Here is an 18,813-nt window from a genome sequence, read left to right on the forward strand (position 1 = left end):
GAAGTCCTGTACAGTCTAACCATCCTGCTACACTTCCATTTCCCCCAAGCACTTCATACCCTCCCTTCCTCTGTGCCTTTCCACATTCTGTTCCCTCTGCCTGTTTCTACCGCATCCTCTCCTTTCTCTGCTCCACTTGAACACTTCTTTCCATCTGTCAAAACCATCCTTTGGTGATTCTTTCCCATTTTCCCTAAAAAGGAGTAAGAGGATCCCTCCCCTGCACCATGTGCACACCATTTTCCATCGGAATTACTTGTTTATAGTAAGTGTTACAGTAAGCTGTTTGTTACATGCCTGTCTATTCCAGGAGGCTCTGAGTGACTTCACCGTATTCAATAGACATTTCTCAAGAACCAGGCAGTACACAAGGATGGAGCATGTATCTTATTTATCTTGGAATCTTCAGCATCTAGCAGAGTGTGTGGTGAATTTTGGTTTTTCATGAGTGACTATATTACAGGGATGATTAATGCTGATGGTCAGGCAAACAGAGGGAAGGAAGCTATCACTGATTGGCTAAACACCGTGTGTCCATCATCCTGGGTATTTCAATGTACATGTTCCAATTTAATCTTCACAAGTCTGTGACAGCTACCATCCCTATTTTTACATTGAATGAAACCAAGATCCCAAAGACCTTGCCCCCAGCCACATAGCCGGAAAGGAAAGTCTCACCCCAGTCCAACCCCCGTCTGTTTCTACACTGGAGTAAAAGACTTTTGCTTTCCTTCATTGTTTCAGGAAGTCACTTTTTCCTTCAGGCAAGCACAGTCATTAGAACAGAAAGTCCATTTCAGATTGGTTACAATGTCAAGAAAAAAAAGTTGTATTTTCTCCCTCGAATGCCCTTGACTTCACCATGGGAATCTTCACCACATTCTCTAGTAAAACAAAACCCATTACCCCAGTCAGAAAGGGCCTGGCCTGCTGAGTTGTACAGATTACCATCTTTTTACCCGTGTTTGGAAGACTGTGACCCATATTCCCAGAACATGCCCTGGCACGGTGGGGCTGACATAATCCCTGCCCACGTCTCTGCTGAAGGAGCTTCAAAGTAATCAAGTAGTTACTTTGCCAAAAGCACACATAACTTCCATTGATTTCAAAGGCTGAAAAATGTAGGGGAAAGGCAAAAAACTTGGAATGTCAGATTCCCCGATATGCACGCCCGATCAAGCCCATTGTGAAAAGAGCCTGCCTGTCCTCTTGATTCTGTATACACAGAGTCCTTCCTGTGTACTGTGTGCCAGGAGAGGAAATACACAGTAATAGGGATTTTTCTCTGAAAAGACACTTCAGAAAACTCTACTATCCTTATACTGTAAGAGAAGAGATCGGTATAGTCTACGTGTGGTTTCCTAGTTCACCACTCAGGGCCTCGATTTATGGTTAGAAATAACGTGATTAAAGATCTCTCTTCTTATAGAGTTTGTAAGTAAATGAAATGTCTAAGAATAGAACATTAGCTAAATTAATTATGTCTATTTATACAATGAGATGCTGTGTAGCCAGTATAGTAACAGAATATCTGAAGAGGTGGGGAAATAGTCAATTTAGAAATGCTGTGAAAAAAATATTACACTACTGTATGATATGCCTATATTTACTTAAGAAAATACTATATTGTGTATTTGTGAACAGAAAACTATCAAACTAATAAGAGTAATCATCTCCAGGGAGATCCTGAGTGGTTTATTTTTTTCCTTTCTTATTGTGTGGACTTTCTAAAATACATGATGTAGCTTCTGTAATAAGAAAAAAAGTTAAATACTTTTATTTAAAATACAATCATGGACCTAAGGCAAAGAATCTGGACCCATGGGAACTGAAATTAAGATATTAAATTGGAGTTCAGACTGAGAATGACTCCAGGAAGCATGGGGTTGGTTCAGGCCAGTCTCCCCCGAGATTACTGGTGAGCTGTGTTCTTGGGGCTCCCGGAGGAAGGGAAGGTGCAGTAATAAGCCGGTCCCGCTTTTACAAGTGACCTGGCTGGTGCCCCCTCTCACCTCTATGAGCACCGAGCCCCAAACAGCTAGTGAGGAGAAGAATAATTCATTCTCACTGTTTCCTTCTCTCCAGTGACTTCTTGGTAACTGACAGAGTGCCTGCAGCAATGGACATGAACCCAGATACCGAGGGGAGGTAGAGTAGGTGGGAAAGCAGGGAAGGGAATAAAGTCCCCAGAGAGAATTATCATCCTGTTACCTCCATAGCCCTGCTATTTGGGTGCCCTTGTGACAAATATGGTAACAGCTCGAGGCGATTTCACTGGGCTCTCTTGTGACTGGGGCCACAGCATCCTGCCAAGGGCCTCGGCCTTGCATCTGCGGTCAGACGGGGACCTGAAGTCCCTGCGGTGGACGGGGGCTTCTGTGCCTCCATGGGGGCAGCCACTGTGCTCCCAGCCATTCGTGCTGTATGGAAATGCAGGCCTGGCCTTGTTAGATCTTCTGACTTTTCAAATAAAATCATTTTTCTTTTAACATAGTGAAAGTCAACAAAACACATTGGGAACCATCCCTTTTCAACCTCTGACCTTTTTAAGGAGATTTAAAAGTTGCTGTAACCGGTTTGGCTCAGTGGATACAGCGTCGGCCTGCGGACTGAGGGGTCCCAGGTTCGATTCCGGTCAAGGGCATGTACCTGGGTTGCGGGCACATCCCCAGTGGGGGGTGTGCAGGAGGCAACTGATCGATGTTTCTCTCTCATCGATGTTTCTAACTCTCTATCCCTATACCTTCCTCTCTGTAAAAAATCAATAAAATATATTTTTTAAAAAATTAAAAATAAATAAATAAATAAATAAATAAATAAAAGTTCCAAAAGGCCATACGTCTCAGAACATGTTGGGTCACTCTGCCACTGCCCCAGAAATCTCACCGTTAGTCTCACTCCTGTAGGCGAGAAGCATTTTATAAGAAGCAGCAAACTTTCTTGGAGGGTTAGGTCATCTGTCACCTATTGGCAGCCCTGAGTGAAATTGCTGTAGCCTGTCAATCATCCAGGCCTAAAAGAGTGGGGGAGGTGGTGGGAGACAAGTGTAGATGTTGAGCCTTTATGCCAGGGGTCCTCAAACTTTTTAAACAAGGGACCAGTTCACTGTCCCTCAGACTGTTGGAGGGCCGGACTGTAGTTTAAAAGAAAACTATGAACAAATTCCTATGCACACTGCACATATCTTATTTTGAAGTAAAAAAACAAAACGGGAACAAATACAATATTTGTATTTGCATGTGGCCCGCGGGCCGAAGTTTGAGGACCCCTGATCTATGCTGTGCCTGGTGCAGACCAGGGGTTGCAAGGTATAAAAGACACTGTCAGGAAGTTCTTGCTGCAGCATAAAGAATTGATATTTATAATAAAGGAGACTGTGGACTTGGCTGAAGGTGTGGGGTATTTTTAGTTTCGTCACTGTGGAGCAGTAACAGCAGTAATGCTTGAGCATTTCATTGGAGCCTGGCTGTTCAAGGCCCCGGTGGTGGTGGAGGTCTCTGCTGAGTTTAGGAGTCCACTTTGGGGAGACACACGTGCACACTAACAGATGGAGTAAGTCAGTTTCTCTCTGTAAGGATTTCTGAGAATGTAAACAAGTTCTCCAGCTCCCTTTCCCAGATGAGAAGGTATTAGATGAAAGGGAAAGAATGCACAGTGCCTACCAGGCCTGGACCAGAGCTCTAGCTTCCCCTTGGTGAAAACCACAGTGCCTCTGTCAGAGTCCTTGAGTTAGTGGTGGGACTGGGGAGGTGGTAACACTTCGGTGAAAGGGTACAGGAGCCACTGTGTTTGAACCTGTAACTCCAGCACAGGCTGTCACCCAGCCAGGTTCTTCCCAGTTTTTGCTCCGTGATTCAGAGCTGTTCTGTGACTGTTTGCATGAGTAGATGGACATCACTGGTCAAAACCAGAATTCATGTCACACAAACAAAGCCCCTACTGATTGCTCCTGCGTCTCAGAGCTTATCCCAAGTGGGGAAAAACTGATGGAAGCAGTAAGGAGCTGGGATATTGTAAAGATACGGTTCTAAGTGGTCAGAAATGCCCAAGGTGCAGAGAGATTTCAAGAAGTTGAGCAGGTCAAGCTGACCTACTAGTAAATGAGGGTCCTGAGATGGACTGTCTAGGTCAGCAGTTCTGAACCTGTGGTTGCGACCCCTTTGGCGGTCGAATGACCCTTTCACAGGGGTCGCCTAAGACCATCCTGCATATCAGATAGTTACATTACAATTCATAACAGTAGCAACATTACAGTTGTGAAGTAGCAATGAAAATAATTTTATGGTTGGGTCACAACATGAGGAACTATATTTAAAGGGCCAGAAGGTTGAGAACCACTGGTCTAGGCAGATAACACATCCATCTTATCTTTCAGTAAGAGCAACCTAAATTCATCCCTGTCGTGCATTCAGGGAGCCTCCCTGCTTAGCAAATCTGAGAGGCCAGGATTTGGCATTTAAGCAAGTGGGCAGGGAGGGTTAAGATAGTGATACCTGTACATTAGCCATTATGGAGGGAGTCTGCTCCCCTTGGAGGCACACCTGCTCCCAAGGGCAAGCAGTGGGCTGGCTGTCATTTGCATGTTGTGGGCAGTGATTGTGAATTCCTTGTTTTGGTCTCTGGTTCCCATTCCATTTGACAATACCCTGTGATGTCTTTGTTTTCTCTATGATCAGATTTTTTTTTGTTTTGAACACAAAGTACTAGTTGGCTGCCATTTGCATTTTTGTCAGTGGGGCCAGAGAATCCTAATTTAATTTTAACCTCATTCACATTTTCACAACATTTAACACAGACTTGCCCCACACTTCTCCTTTGTATTTTCGCTCTCCGGCCACCATCTGCCCCGCCTCTATTTTGATTGAGAACAAGTGGTTTTATACGGCTTGTGTTTGAGTCAGTTTGTAGATTTCACAGGCAATATGATTTTGAGGAGAAGAGCTCTTATTGCCTTAAGCATCAGATGCTTACAAGGTCAGTACTCTGCAGAGCACATGCAGATGACAGGGGATCTTGTTACAATGCAGATTCTGACTGGGTAGGGCTGTGTGGGGCCTGGGACTCTGCATTTCTACGACTCCCTCAGATGCTGCTCTTCCACTGACCACACTTTGAGAGGCAAAGTTCCTTTCCAACTGGTAATCCTCTTCGACTTAAAACTCGCAAATACATATAGAGTTATGCTTTCATTTGTTGTCACAACTGTTAAGTGCTGAAATTCTTAAATTTAGTAAGATTGAACTTTCCTATTTAATAAGCCTAAGAAATTATTGCTTCTCACCAAGTAGAAAATGTTCTCATTAAACCATGCCCCCAAGTGTCACTCTTCCCAAAAAGAACAAAAGATGATTCGGTAACTTCCTTTTGAATATTATTTTTTCATTATTTTTTCAAGATGATTTTTTAATAATTACATGTAAAGTCTTTGTTGATTGATAGCGTTTTGCTTACATAAGTGAGGAACATGTGGCTGAGCAGAGAAACCACCAGACAGAAGAAAACAAAACAAACAAGAAAACAGGAATTATTCAGAGGAGGCTAGGAATTTCACAATTGACCAGGTGGATTTTAAAAACTATTAACAACAGCCTGGCTAGCATGGCTCAGTGGTTGAGCGTCGATATGAACCAGGAGGTGATGGTTTGATTCCCTGTCAGGGCACATGCCTGCCTGGGTTGCAGGCTAGATCCCCACTGGGGGGCATGCATCAGGCAACTGATCAATGATTCTCTCTCATCATTGATGTTTCTTTCTCTTCTCTCTCTCTCTCTCTCTCTCCCCTTCCCCCACCCCTTCCTCTCTGAAATCAATAAAAATATATTTTTTAAAAAACTATTACCAACAGAGAGCAGGTGATAGACTTGGGGACTGATTGAATAATATTCTAAAAAAGACTAAATATACATTTTTTCCTATATTTTATCTTGTGTCTTTTAGAGAAATCAACCTTTCAGTAATTGGTCAGTACGTGGATTATCTTGTGGAAAAACAGGGAGTGAAGAATATTTTTGGTAAGTCACCTTTAGAGATTTCTCTACATAACTAACTCAGTCCATAACTCTAGCTCAGTCCTTAGAAAGTAGCCAGGAGGTCACAGTGTCATTGTGTCATAGGTCATGAGTGAGCCTGGCTAAGCTATGTCAGATTTGTGAATTTGTAGACTCATTAATTTTAGACCTAAAAAGTCCCTCAAAAGATTATCTAATTTAGTGGTGTGCCTTCACAACAGAAAAGGTATTGTTTTTACCTCCACTGGAAGAAAATCATGGTTCAGGTATATTATTTAGGTTGCCCAAGTCTATTCTGTCAAGAAGTGCTAGAGGAATAACAAAACGCAGATTTCTCTTTCGATCTCTTTTTAAAAAAAAATTTATTTATTGACTTTAGAGAGAAAGAGAAAGGGAGGAAGAGGGCGAGAGACATTAATGTGTGTTGTTCCACTTGTTTATACGTTCATTGGTTGATTTTTGTACGTGCCCTGCAGGGATCGAAACCCCCACATTGGTGGACTGGGACGACGCTCTAACCAACTGAGCCACCTGGCTAGGCCCAGGCTTCTCTTTCTTAAGAATGGGCTTTCAAACTGCAGCGGGAAGGCCGGGGAGGGTTGGGGGGCAGGAGGTAGGGGGGTTAGAGATCAACTAAAGGACTTGTATGCATGCATATAAGCATAACCAATGGACATAAGACACTGGGGGATAGGGGAGGCTAGGGGACTGTCTAGGGCGGGGGGATAAAATGGACACATAGGTAATACCCTTTGTAATACTTTAAGCAATAAAAAAAAAAAAAGATTTGGGAAGTAAGGCTAGAGGAAGCAAAGAAGGCAAAATGAATGTAACAGAAGATGGCTTGCTTCAGCACATAAATCTCCAATCTTTACTCTATATGACTAACCTCCTTCTCCTATTACCTTGGCCTCTCACTGTGTGTTAGAATACATTTTCACTTGTTTAAAAACATTAAGTGTGAGCATGCATCAATATGGCTGATGGATGAATCTCACAAATATAATCTTGAAAGACTGCAAACTATGACTCCATTTATATAAAGTAAAAATGGGCAAAACTAATATATGCTGTTAGAGGACAAGATGGCACTTAACCTTGAAGGGATAGTGACTAGCAGCAGGCATGAGGGGTGCTTCCAGGGTATTGGGGATATTCAATTTCTTGATCTGCATATTGGTTATGTGGCTATGAAAAAGCATCATCCTTCACACTTATAATATGTATATTAAATTTTGATAAATATTATTTTTTACAACTAGGTGTGGGGACTTTCCATGTAGTAGGCTTTACCCAAATGTCTCATTCCTCTCTCCATGGATAGAACTAATAATAACCAAGTGAATACAAGAGACATAGCCAGTGTGCTGGTACATTTCTCTGTGTTGCAAAATGAATAAATGATTTCTATGGCTCCTTTGTAACTATGAGAAAAAAAAAAAAAAAAAGAATGGGCTTTATTCTCCCTTCTCCCAGACCTTTCCTGTTGTATGTGTAAGAAAGACTCTAACTGCAGCACATAAAGGAATTGCAGGTCGAGCAGTTATCCTCATTTATTCATATAGTAGAAATTAGAAAAATCAGACCTTGAACATTTTAAGCCTGACAACTACTAGTTTACTTACCTGTGACTACCCGGCCCCTTGTGTTGTGTTCTGGGCCTCAGCCCCTTGGATAGAACACTACACCTTGGCCCCGAGCTGCTGCTCTACCAACAGGGTCCCTTTCAAAATTGGAGGCACCGTGGTCATAATCAGAGCAGGTTAAACTTCTGTGAAAAGGTCACCAGGCCACTTGTCACAACCAAAACCTGAATCCAGAACCACTCAGGGTCCCCCTCCAGCTGGAAGCCATAGTGGGGAAGACAGATTCTTCCTCCTCAGAAAGCTCTAGGGAGCATGCTTGAAGTGTCTCAAAACACCAAGAGTGATAACAACACTTCCCAAACTTCCCCTGGCCTCCCACCCACCTGTCCCAGCTGATGCTGGCGTTTGGGAGAGCCAGCGTGCTGCCATATGCATTAGGCGCAGTGATGGATCCTGTGCCATTTGCATCCTTTCTATGACCCATTAAGGGATGACTTTGCTAGAAGGGAACGTTTTGGAATCACAGAGATCTGGATTCAAACTTGGATTAGTTAGTGATTCAGAGCCTCACATTTTCATCTGTAAATGGGAAGAATGATTTGTAATTGGCAGGGCTATTGTGAGAAGTGAACATATAAGAGTGCTTGCTACAGGAAATAGTAACATCCTGGTGCTTTCTTTTGAATTATCATAAAAAAGTTGTCCTAGCCCGGCTGATATGGTTCAATGGTTAAGCATCAACCTAAGAACCAGAAGGTCACAGTTTGATTCCCAGTCAAGGGCACATGCCCGGGTTGCGGGCTCAATCCCCAGTATGGGGCGTGCAGGAGGGAGCCAATCAATGATTCTCTCTCATCATCGATGTTTCTATCTCTCTCTACCTCTCCCTTCCTCTTTGAAATCAATACAAATATATTTTAAAAAGTAAGTTGTTCTAGAGTGCTCCCATGCCAAACTGCAGACAGCAGTCATGACCCGACATCCCAGGACTGGAGGGTGTTGACTGCCTTGCCATTCAAGCCCAAATATCGAACTGGGTGGTGTGTTGGAGCTTTGCCTAAAACACAGGCAGTTATCCTTATCTTTGCTCTCTATCCCTGATAGCAGTGACATATTTGTAATTGTAAGTCAGAATTCACCTTCCTGCTACTTTCAACAAGGTGAAGAAGAAAATAATCCTGAGTCTGAGGAGAAAATGGAAAATGGCGTTTTCCCTCCCTGAGTTGATCCTCTGCTGTTTCTTCGTTACTCCCTCCTAAGCAGGGATTTCTGACCTTTCCCTCCCGACCCCCATTGTTGATGTTGGATGGGTGAAAGGTATTGGTTGGTCCCACTGACTGCCTCTTTATTTGGAACAGTGAATGGCACCACGGGAGAAGGCCTGTCTCTGAGCATCTCAGAGCGCCGCCGGGTCGCAGAGGAGTGGGTGACAAAAGGAAGGAACAAGTGAGTGGCTCCACCCCAATAAAAACACTCATCTGTCAGAGCTGTATCACCAGCGGCTCTTCCTCGATGACACAGCCTCTCTGTCTTTCAGTCACAAGTCAGGCTCAAGGTCAGCTTGTGGGACAATGAACAGGCACCCGAGGATCCTAGCACATGGATGAGGAACCCAGGCAGAGGGGCCCCCTTCTTTGTATGGAAGGGCAGCCAGGCTTCAAGACATGCCTGGCTCTAGGAGATCCCACCCGGAAACTGGAACCTGCCTCTCAGCTGTCTACCAATCCCTCCTCTTGGGTTACCTGGCCCTGGACTTGGGGGGGAAAGGGAAGGTGCTGGTGCCTGGCTCCCCTGGGCTTCTGGCTCTTCTACAGAGAAATTCATGCTTCTAGGAAGTGAAGCATCTGCCCAGAACAAGGAGTTGGGTGGAATTTAGAGCTTAAGGAGAATAGTGAAGATCTGGAGTAGCCACTGCAGGAAAATTGGAAAGGCAAGTAAGTCAGGTCAACCAGAAGGCCTTTTGGAGCCTCCTTCTCCTGAATCAGAAATGACAAGTTTGTATTCAAGCCATACAGTGGTTTTCTCTAGCAGCATCTAGCACCGGGGTGGAGGGGAGCAGGAAATGGATGATTGTTTTAACTTGAGCCAGTTAACAGGGACAAGGAGGTCATGCAATAAAGTTACAGGTAAGAGTCAAACAGGTCAGTCAGCTTCTTTTCTCCTTTCAAAAGTCTTATTATCTTTTTACAATGCAAACCCAATCATATCACATCCCATTTTACCCAATCAGAACAACTCGGGAATCAGTGCAGGACGCAGTGATTGGGCCTAAGTGGAAAAGCAGCATCGCCATCCCTTGAGCATGGGGTCTGTCTCATTCAGAGTGCCTCAGGAGACGCACTGGGACACCTGGTTTCACAGTGGGATCTTGTTCATTCCTCTCCTGAGAAGACCAGTCTCTGTGGCCTCTTCCCCCGGGGCCACATGGAGCACTTCTAAAGATGAACAGTGGAGTCTTAGAGGAAACCTCTTAGGGCCAAATTCTAGGGACTTAAAAGACTGGAAAAAGCTTTTTACAGTGACTTCATTTCTCATATGGCTGGTTCCTGATTGTACTCTGTGAGGAACCTCTTTATTTCTATCTCCCACAAAAAAAAAGAAAGAAAATCTAAGTTTTACACCTATCTTTATGTATACAATCACCATCAAATACCGCATCTAAAACAATGCTTTGTCAAAAAAAGTACTCAAGTATTGATTAATCAGTTATTGGTTTCAAAATTCTTCTCAGTTGAACTTTAAAATTTTATTGTCTGGACATTCTTTTTTTAAAGTCCTGAATTAGATTAATTATAAATAGGCCACTGCAGAATTTAATAGTCATGAGATTGAAATTAATCAGTTATTAGCTAACTGCTAAAACCCGTACAAACCAAAATAGTGCAGCCCCTCTATGTTGTCGTAAACTTCAGATGATGCAACTGAAACCAGACAACCGATGGATCCAGGCTGCTTGTCACTACTTGAACCGATTAAACAGAGACAAGGCTGAATTATATATGAGCATTTATTCCAATACTGTTGGCAGTATGGGAAAGCAGCAGGTCATCCACAAAAAAATCTGCTCTGCAGCCCCCCATAAGCCAGCTGCTTATATTGGGTAGGACAAAGATTACATGGGGAAGTATGAATTACAGGCATGGGAAAGTAGGCAATGTGGGCTGAGGAAGGACTCCATTGTTTGGGCAACAAGGTTGCTAATCTTTCTATGATATTAGGCAGTTCTTGAATGAGAATGGACCACATTCCAAGGTTGACTCCCAAGTCCCAGGGGTGTACAACTCCCAGGTTAGAATGTCCTTTCTTTAATCAAAACAAGGCAATCATGGTTAATAGAGCATGATTAATATTTCTTATAATTATAGTCAGTCCCCAATATTCTATTTTTGCCCCTAACACAACTGTTCCTTCTCTTTTGCAGGCTGGATCAAGTGGTAATCCATGTAGGAGCCCTGAGCTTGAAGGAGTCCCAAGAGCTGGTATGTACATAGGTCCATCTGGGAGAGCCACTCTAGCAAATTAATCAACCCAAGGATTGGGTAGTTAGAACTTCCAATCTATAGCTAGTGAGTCTAAAGCACAGGTGATAACCTGGGATGGTGACTGGAATCTGAAGTGGGGGCAGGGGGCTCGGGGACTGAGCCCTCAACATCTGGAATCTGACTCTATGTCCAGGTAGAGAGTGTCGGAGTTGAGTTGAATCGTAGGATACCCAGCTAATGTCAGAGGATTGCTTGTGGTGTGGGGAGACCCTCACACCTATTCACATTAGAATTGTGACCAGATCCATAAGGGTCTTCTTTCTTCTCTTAAAGGCCAAACATGCAGCAGAAATTGGAGCCGATGGTATCGCTGTTATTGCACCTTTCTTTCTCAAGCCACAGAACAAAGGTAATTAGGTCTAAATGCACAGCACCTCATGTGGTCTACTTCTTTTTGCCTTCATTCACAATGGTTATACTTAACTCATGAAAGTAAAGTTTTATAGACTAGATGCATGGCACTGTAATGGTACAGCAGTTCTCCAGAATAGTTGGCCTCCCTGGATCGTAAAGAAAAGACTTCATTAAAGGATTTCACCTCTTTTGCCAAGTAATCTGATTGGGTCATCCACCGAGCTCAGGTGAACCTATAGGTGCCTCTGTTTAGATCAGGTGTCCACTCCTTGTTGTATGAGTTGTGCAGAGTGTCAGAGTTACATGGCAAAGTTTGGGACCATTATTCTCAAAAAAGAGGAATATGAGTACTGAGCGTTTTGAGACTACATGTTCTATACAAGGTTGAGAGAGTGATGAATTTGAAATTTCACAGACACATCTAGTGTCTTCCAAAATATCAAGGTATTGTTTTTTCCTCTTCTACACTCTCAATTAAAAACCATTTGTGGTTTCCAAGTACCCTGAGTCTTTGTAATCCTTTTGATCAGAAAAAAAAAGAAATACAAATTTTAAAAGGATTAGAAACAGTTATTTACATGCATGATTAAATAAATCCATACTAAATGTATAATGGGTTGAAATTATCATGAAATATCACCTATTAATGTTAATATAAAGTAATTTAAATACTGCTATTTTGGGAATTTAAAGTGAACAATTTGTAAAAATTTTTTTTCACAGGGCTTTAAATTTTTTTACATGAGTACCTTTCTCAAAAGAGACAAGAAAAAAAGAACAAATTACACATAACACTTCCATCTGAAATATTCATCATAGATAATATATCATTACAGTATTCAGGTGGAGAATGTAAGATTCTCTCCCATTCTCTAGTGGTATAAAAAGCAATTCTGATGGATTTATTTATTTTTTTTTTTATTTTTAATTTTTTTTTATTTATTTTTTTTTTTTTTATTTTTTTTTTCCATTTTTTTTTTATTGCTTAAAGTATTACAAAGGGTATTACATATGTGTCCATTTTATCCCCCCGCCCTAGACAGTCCCCCAGCCTCCCCTATCCCCCAGTGTCTTATGTCCATTGGTTATGCTTATACGCATGCATACAAGTCCTTTAGTTGATCTCTTACCCCCCTACCTCCTGCCACCCAACCCTCCCCGGCCTTCCCGCTGCAGTTTGACAATCTGTTTGAGGCAGCTCTGCCTCTGTATCTATTATTGTTCAAAAGTTTATAATGGTCTCTATTATCCATGAATGAGTGAGATCATGTGGTATTTTTTCTTCATTGACTGGCTTATTTCACTTAGCATAATGCTCTCCAGTTCCATCCATGACGTTGCAAATGGTAAGAGTTCCTTCCTTTTTAGAGCAGCATAGTATTCCATCGTGTAGATGTACCACAGTTTTCTAATCCATTCATCTACTGATGGACACTTAGGCTGTTTCCAGATCTTAGCTATGGTGAATTGTGCTGCTATGAACATAGGGGTGCATATATCTTTTCTGATTGGTGTTTCTGGTTTCTTGGGATATATTCCTAGAAGTGGGATCACAGGGTCAAATGGGAGTTCCATTTTCAGTTTTTTAAGGAAACTCCATACTGTCTTCCATAGTGGCTGCACCAGTCTGCATTCCCACCAGCAGTGCACAAGTGTTCCTTTTTCTCCACATCCTCTCCAGCACTTGTCGTTTGCTGATTTGTTGATGATAGCCAGTCTGACAGGTGTGAGATGGTACCTCATTGTTGTTTTGATTTGCATCTCTCGGATGAGTAGTGACTTTGAGCATGTTTTCATATGTCTCTTGGCTTTCTGAATGTCCTCTTTTGAAAGGTGTCTATTTAGGTCCTTTACCCATTTTTTGATTGGATTGTTTATCTTCCTTTTGTTAAGTTGTATGAGTTCCCTATAGATTTTGGAGATTAGGCCCTTATCAGATATGACATTGGCAAATATGTTTTCCCACACAGTGGGTTTTCTCGTTGTTTTGTTGATGGTTTCTTTTGCTGTGCAGAAGCTTTTTATTTTGATGTAGTCCCATTTGTTCATTTTCTCTTTAGTTTCAAGTGCCCTAGGAGCTGTATCAGTGAAGAAATTGCTTCGGCATATGTCTGAGATTTTGTTGCCTTTGGATTCTTCTAGAATTTTTATGGTTTCCTGTTGTACATTTAAGTCCTTTATCCATTTTGAGTTTATTTTTGTGTATGGTGTAAGTTGGTGGTCTAGTTTCATTTTCTTGCATATATCTGTCCAATTTTCCCAACACCATTTATTGAAGAGACTATCTTGGCTCCATTGTATGTTCTTGCCTCCTTTGTCAAATATTAATTGAGCATATTGGTTCGGGCCGATTTCTGGGCTCTCTATTCTATTCCATTGATCTATATGCCTATTCTTGTGCCAGTACCAGGCAGTTTTGAGAACAGTGGCTTTGTAATACAACTTGATATCTGGTATTGAGATCCCTCCTACTTTGTTCTTTTTCAGGATTGCTGCAGCTATTCGGGGTCTTTTTTTATTCCAGATGAATTTTTGGAGAGTTCGTTCTATATCTCTGAAGTATGCCGTTGGTATTTTAATGGGAAGTGCGTTGAATTTATAGATTGCTTTGGGTAGTATGGACATTTTAATGATGTTGATTCTACCAATCCATGAACACGGTATGTTCTTCCATCTGTTTATGTCTTCCTCTATATCTTTTTTCAACGTCCTGTAGTTTTCTGAGTAGAGGTCTTTTACCTCTTTAGTTAAGATTATTCCTAGGTAGCTTAGTTTTTTTGGTGCGATGGTAAACGGGATTGTTTTTATAATCTCTCTTTCTGAAAGTTCACTATTGGTGTATAGAAATGCCTCAGATTTCTTGGGGTTAATTTTGTATCATGCTACATTGCCAAATTCATGTATTAAGTCTAGTAGCTTTTTGATGGAGTCTCTAGGGTTTTGTATGTATAATATCATGTCGTCTGCAAATAAGGACAGTTTTACTTCCTCTTTTCCAATTTGGATGCCTTTTATTTCTTCTTCTTGCCGAATTGCAATGGCTAACACTTCCAGTACTATGTTGAACAGGAGTGGTGAGAGGGGGCATCCCTGTCTTGTTCCTGTTCTTAGGGGAAATGGTGTAAGTTTTTGTCCATTGAGTATGATGTTGGCTGTGGGCCTGTCATATATGGCTTTTATTATGTTGAGGTATGATCCTTCTACTCCCACCTTGCTGAGAGTTTTTATCAAAAATGGGTGTTGAATTTTGTCAAATGCTTTTTCTGCATCAATTGATATGACCATGTGGTTTTTTTCTTTCAATTTGTTTATGTGATGTATCACGTTTATTGATTTGCGGATATTGTACCATCCTTGCATCCCTGGGATAAATCCTACTTGGTCATGGTGTATGATCTTTCTGATGTACTGCTGGATCCGATTTGCTAAGATTTTGTTGAGGATTTTGGCATCTATGTTCATGAGGGATATTGGCCTGTAATTCTCTTTCATTGTGTTGTCTTTACCTGGTTTTGGTATTAGGGTGATGCTGGCTTCATAGAATGAGCTTGGAAGTGTTCCTTCCTCTTGAATTTTTTGTAGTAGTCTGAGGAGGATAGGTTTTAGTTCTTCCTTGAATGTTTGGTAAAACTCCCCTGTGAAGCCGTCTGGTCCTGGGCTTTTGTTTGCTGGAAGCTTTTTGATGACTGCTTCAATTTCTTCCATAGTTATTGGCCTGTTGAGATTTTTAGATTCTTCCTGATTGAGTTTTGGAATGTTGTATTTTTCTAGGAATTTGTCCATTTCCTCCAGGTTGTCTAGTTTGTTGGAGTAGAGCTGTCCATAGTATTTTTTAACAATCATTTGTATTTCTGTGGGGTCTGTTGTTATTTCACCTCTTTCATTTCTGATTTTGTTTATTTGGGTCCTCTCTCTTTGCTTCTTGGTGAGTCTGGCTAGAGGTTTGTCAATCTTGTTTATCCTTTCGAAGAACTAGCTCTTGGTTTCATTGATTTTCTGTATTATTTTTTTGGTCTCTATGTTATTTATTTCTGCTCTAATCTTTATTATCTCCTTCCTTCTGCTCACTCTGGGGTTTTCTTGTTGCTCTCTTTCTAATTCTTTGAGTTGTAGAGTTAGCTGATTTACTACCATTTTTTCTTGTTTTTTGAGATAGGCCTGTAGAGCTATAAACTTCCCTCTCAGGACTGCTTTCATTGTGTCCCATAGGTTTTGGATTGTTGTGTTTTCATTGTCATTAGTTTCCAGGATGTTTTGAATTTCTTCTTTGATTTCATTGGTAACCCAATCAATATTTAATAGCATGCTATTCAGCTTCCAGGTGTTTGAGTATTTTGGGTTGTTTTTATTGCAGTTTATTTCTAATATTATGCCATCGTGGTCTGCGAAGACGCTTTTTATGATTTCAATCTTCTTGAATTTGGGGATACTTTGCTTGTGACCCAATATATGGTCTATTTTTGAATATGTGTCATGAGCACTTGAGTAGAATGTATATTCCGTGGCACTGGGGTGAAGTGTTCTGAAGATATCTATTATAAGTCCATCTGATCTAGTGAGTCATTTAGTATTGCTGTATCTTTGCTGATTGTTTGTCTAGAGGACTTATCCAGTGATGACAGTGGTGTATTAAAGTCCCCTACTATGATTGTATTGTTGTCGATCTCTCCTTTGATATCTTCCAGCAGATTTTTTATGTATTTGGGTGCTCCTGCATTGGGTGCATATATGTTTATCAGGGTTATATCTTCTTGTTGTATTGATCCTTTTAGTATTATGAAGTGGCCTTCCGTATCTCTTGTTATGGCCTTCACTTTGAGGTCTATTTTGTCCGATATAAGTATTGCTACCCCAGCTTTCTTTTCTTTTCCATTAGCCTGAAAGATATTTTTCCATCCCTTCACTTTCAGTCTGTGTGAGTCCTTTCTAATGAGGTGGGTCTCTTGTAGACAGCAAATGTATGGGTCATGATTTTTTATCCATTCAGCCACTCGATATCTTTTGGTTGGAGCATTTAGCCCGTTTACATTTAAAGTTATTATTGAAAGGTACTTGTTTGTAGCCATTTCTTTTTTGTGTGTGTGTGGCTGTTTTCTTTCTGGGATTTTTATTTCTTCTTTTTACACCAGTCCCTTTAGCATTTCTTGCATTGCTGGCTTGGTGGTGATAAACTCCCTTAGCCTTTTTTTGTCTGTGAAGCTTCTTATTTCCCCTTCAATTTTGAATGATAGCCTTGCTGGATAGAGTATTCTTGGATTCAGTCCTTTGCTTTGCATCACTTTGTAAATTTCCGTCCATTCTTTTCTGGCCTGATGTGTTTCTGTTGAGAAATCATTTGATAATCTAATGGGAGATCCCTTGTATGTAACTTTCCGTCTCTCTCTTGCAGCCTGTAAGATTCTCTCTTTGTCCTGAACAGTTGCCATGGTAATTATGATGTGTCTTGGTGTGGGTCTTTTCGGGTTCAGCTTGCTTGGGACTCTCTGGGCTTTTGTGACTTTTTTCTTCCCCACCTCAGGGAAGTTTTCTGATATTATTTCTTCCAATAGGTTTTCTAATCCTTGTTCCTCTTTCTGTTGTTCTGGCACCCCTATTATTCGTATGTTGTTTCGTTTCATGTTGTCCCAAAGCTCCCTTAGGCTCTCCTCCTGTCTTTTAATTTTTTTCTCCAACTGAAGTACAGTTTGGGTGTGTTTTGCTTCCCTTTCTTCTAATTCACTAATTCGGTCTTCCGCTTCTCCTAGTCTACTGTTGATACTTTCAATGGTGTTCTTTATTGCAGCTATATCACACTTCATTTCTTCTTGGGTCTTAGTTAAGTTGTCGATTTTTTCATCTGTTTCTTCTTGCTTCTTGGATAAGTTGTCGATTTTTTCCTCCATCCGGTGTATGCACTCTAGGACCCTTATTCTGAATTCTTTTTCTGTCATGTTGTATGCCTCTGTATCACTTAGCTGCTTTTCTGGTGAGTCCTCCTTTTCTTTCCTTTGGGAATTTCTTTGTCTACCCATGTTTGATCTCACTGACGTATATAGATATTGAGTCGTTCAGTGGCTGCTCCCTAGGTGGCAGTGGCTCCTCGGGCTGTGGTTGCTCTTTGGGCGGTTGTGGTAGCAGCTGCTCCTCTGTTGTTAGCGGGTCTTCTGATGGGTGCTGTTCACAGCTGTTGTGGCTCTTCTGGCTGGTGGAGGGAGGCTTCACCCACAGCAGCTGTTCCTCAGACAGGGCGTGTGGAGATCAGGAGGCCGCTGTTGCTTGGATCTGCTGCGTTGATTTAAAGGCACAAAATACAACACAACAAGGCACAACGTACCAGGCACTGAACACAAATGAATTACGGTATTAATAACCCCAAATAAAGATGGCCACCCGAGCTAAGAGAGTTGGGGGGTAAGGAAGAAAGAAGAGAAAAAGATAGAGAGAAAAACAGAAAAAAGAGAAAAGAAAAAAAAAAGAAGAAAAAGAAAAAAAAGAAAAATAGAATGAAGTAGAAGAGGGGAGGAGACTATTCATATGAGGAGAAAACTCCGATAGAACCGCCACTAATCCCAACAAATTCCAGCAACGGATCTCTGGAGTGAATACAAACTACAAACAGCCAATAATATCAAGTGAGGCAAGGGAAAGCAGAAGCACAAAAATAACTGGCCGGGGGGGGGGGGGGGGTGGTGGTTGGGAGGGGGAATGGGAGACAGAAAAAGAAAAAGAAAAAGCAGAACAACCTCACATACAATCCTTAAAGAAAAGAAAAGAAAAAAAAAACACAATATACTCAACAATCGAGCAAGCAACAACAGAACAATAGAGAAAAGGAGAGAATAAAAAATTTGGATAGTGAAGAAAGATAAGGGAGAGGTGGATAAGGATTTAGAGCAGGTGATTGGAAAAGGGATATATAAGTAGGGTGAAATTTAGACAGGGCGTATGAAGAATAGGGAAAATCTAAAGCAGGAATAGGGTAAGAGAAACAGGACAGCAAAAGGAAAAGTGGGGAAGAGAGTTTTAGCACAGCAGCACAATTGATGTAGAGGAAAATGATGCTAAAGGAACGATGAAAATAGAATGGAGAACCTTAGTCCCAAAATAAAATAAAGAGAAAATAAAATGACACTTAAAAAAAATGGTAAAATGGCAGCAGTAATAATACTGGTTAAAAATAAAAATGTAGTAATTAAAAGGGTAAAATCAGGTGATGAAAAAAGAAAATAAATGGTTTCTTAGTTAAAAGGTGAAACAATAATTAAAAAAAATAATTAAAAAAAAATGGGCTGTAATGAAGGTGCTTCAGATCTTCTGCTCCTCTTTTTGGCACACCAGGTATTC

General features: G+C 41.3%; 1 protein-coding gene across 2 annotated transcripts in view; it reads left to right on the forward strand.

Annotated features, from left to right (window-relative positions):
• NPL (N-acetylneuraminate pyruvate lyase) overlaps positions 1 to 18,813 on the forward strand; it is a 36,979-nt gene that overhangs the window by 6,222 nt on the left and 11,944 nt on the right. For both annotated transcript variants that reach the window (XM_081112365.1, XM_081112364.1), the window contains 4 exons: positions 5,938 to 6,011; positions 8,953 to 9,040; positions 11,016 to 11,073; positions 11,410 to 11,485. In XM_081112365.1, coding sequence (XP_080968491.1) covers positions 5,938 to 6,011; positions 8,953 to 9,040; positions 11,016 to 11,073; positions 11,410 to 11,485 — 296 coding nt within the window. The remainder of the gene's footprint in view (positions 1 to 5,937; positions 6,012 to 8,952; positions 9,041 to 11,015; positions 11,074 to 11,409; positions 11,486 to 18,813) is intronic.

The sequence above is a fragment of the Myotis nattereri genome (genome assembly GCF_964212035.1).
Source record: "Myotis nattereri genome assembly, chromosome: 18".
Lineage (NCBI taxonomy): Eukaryota > Metazoa > Chordata > Mammalia > Chiroptera > Vespertilionidae > Myotis > Myotis nattereri.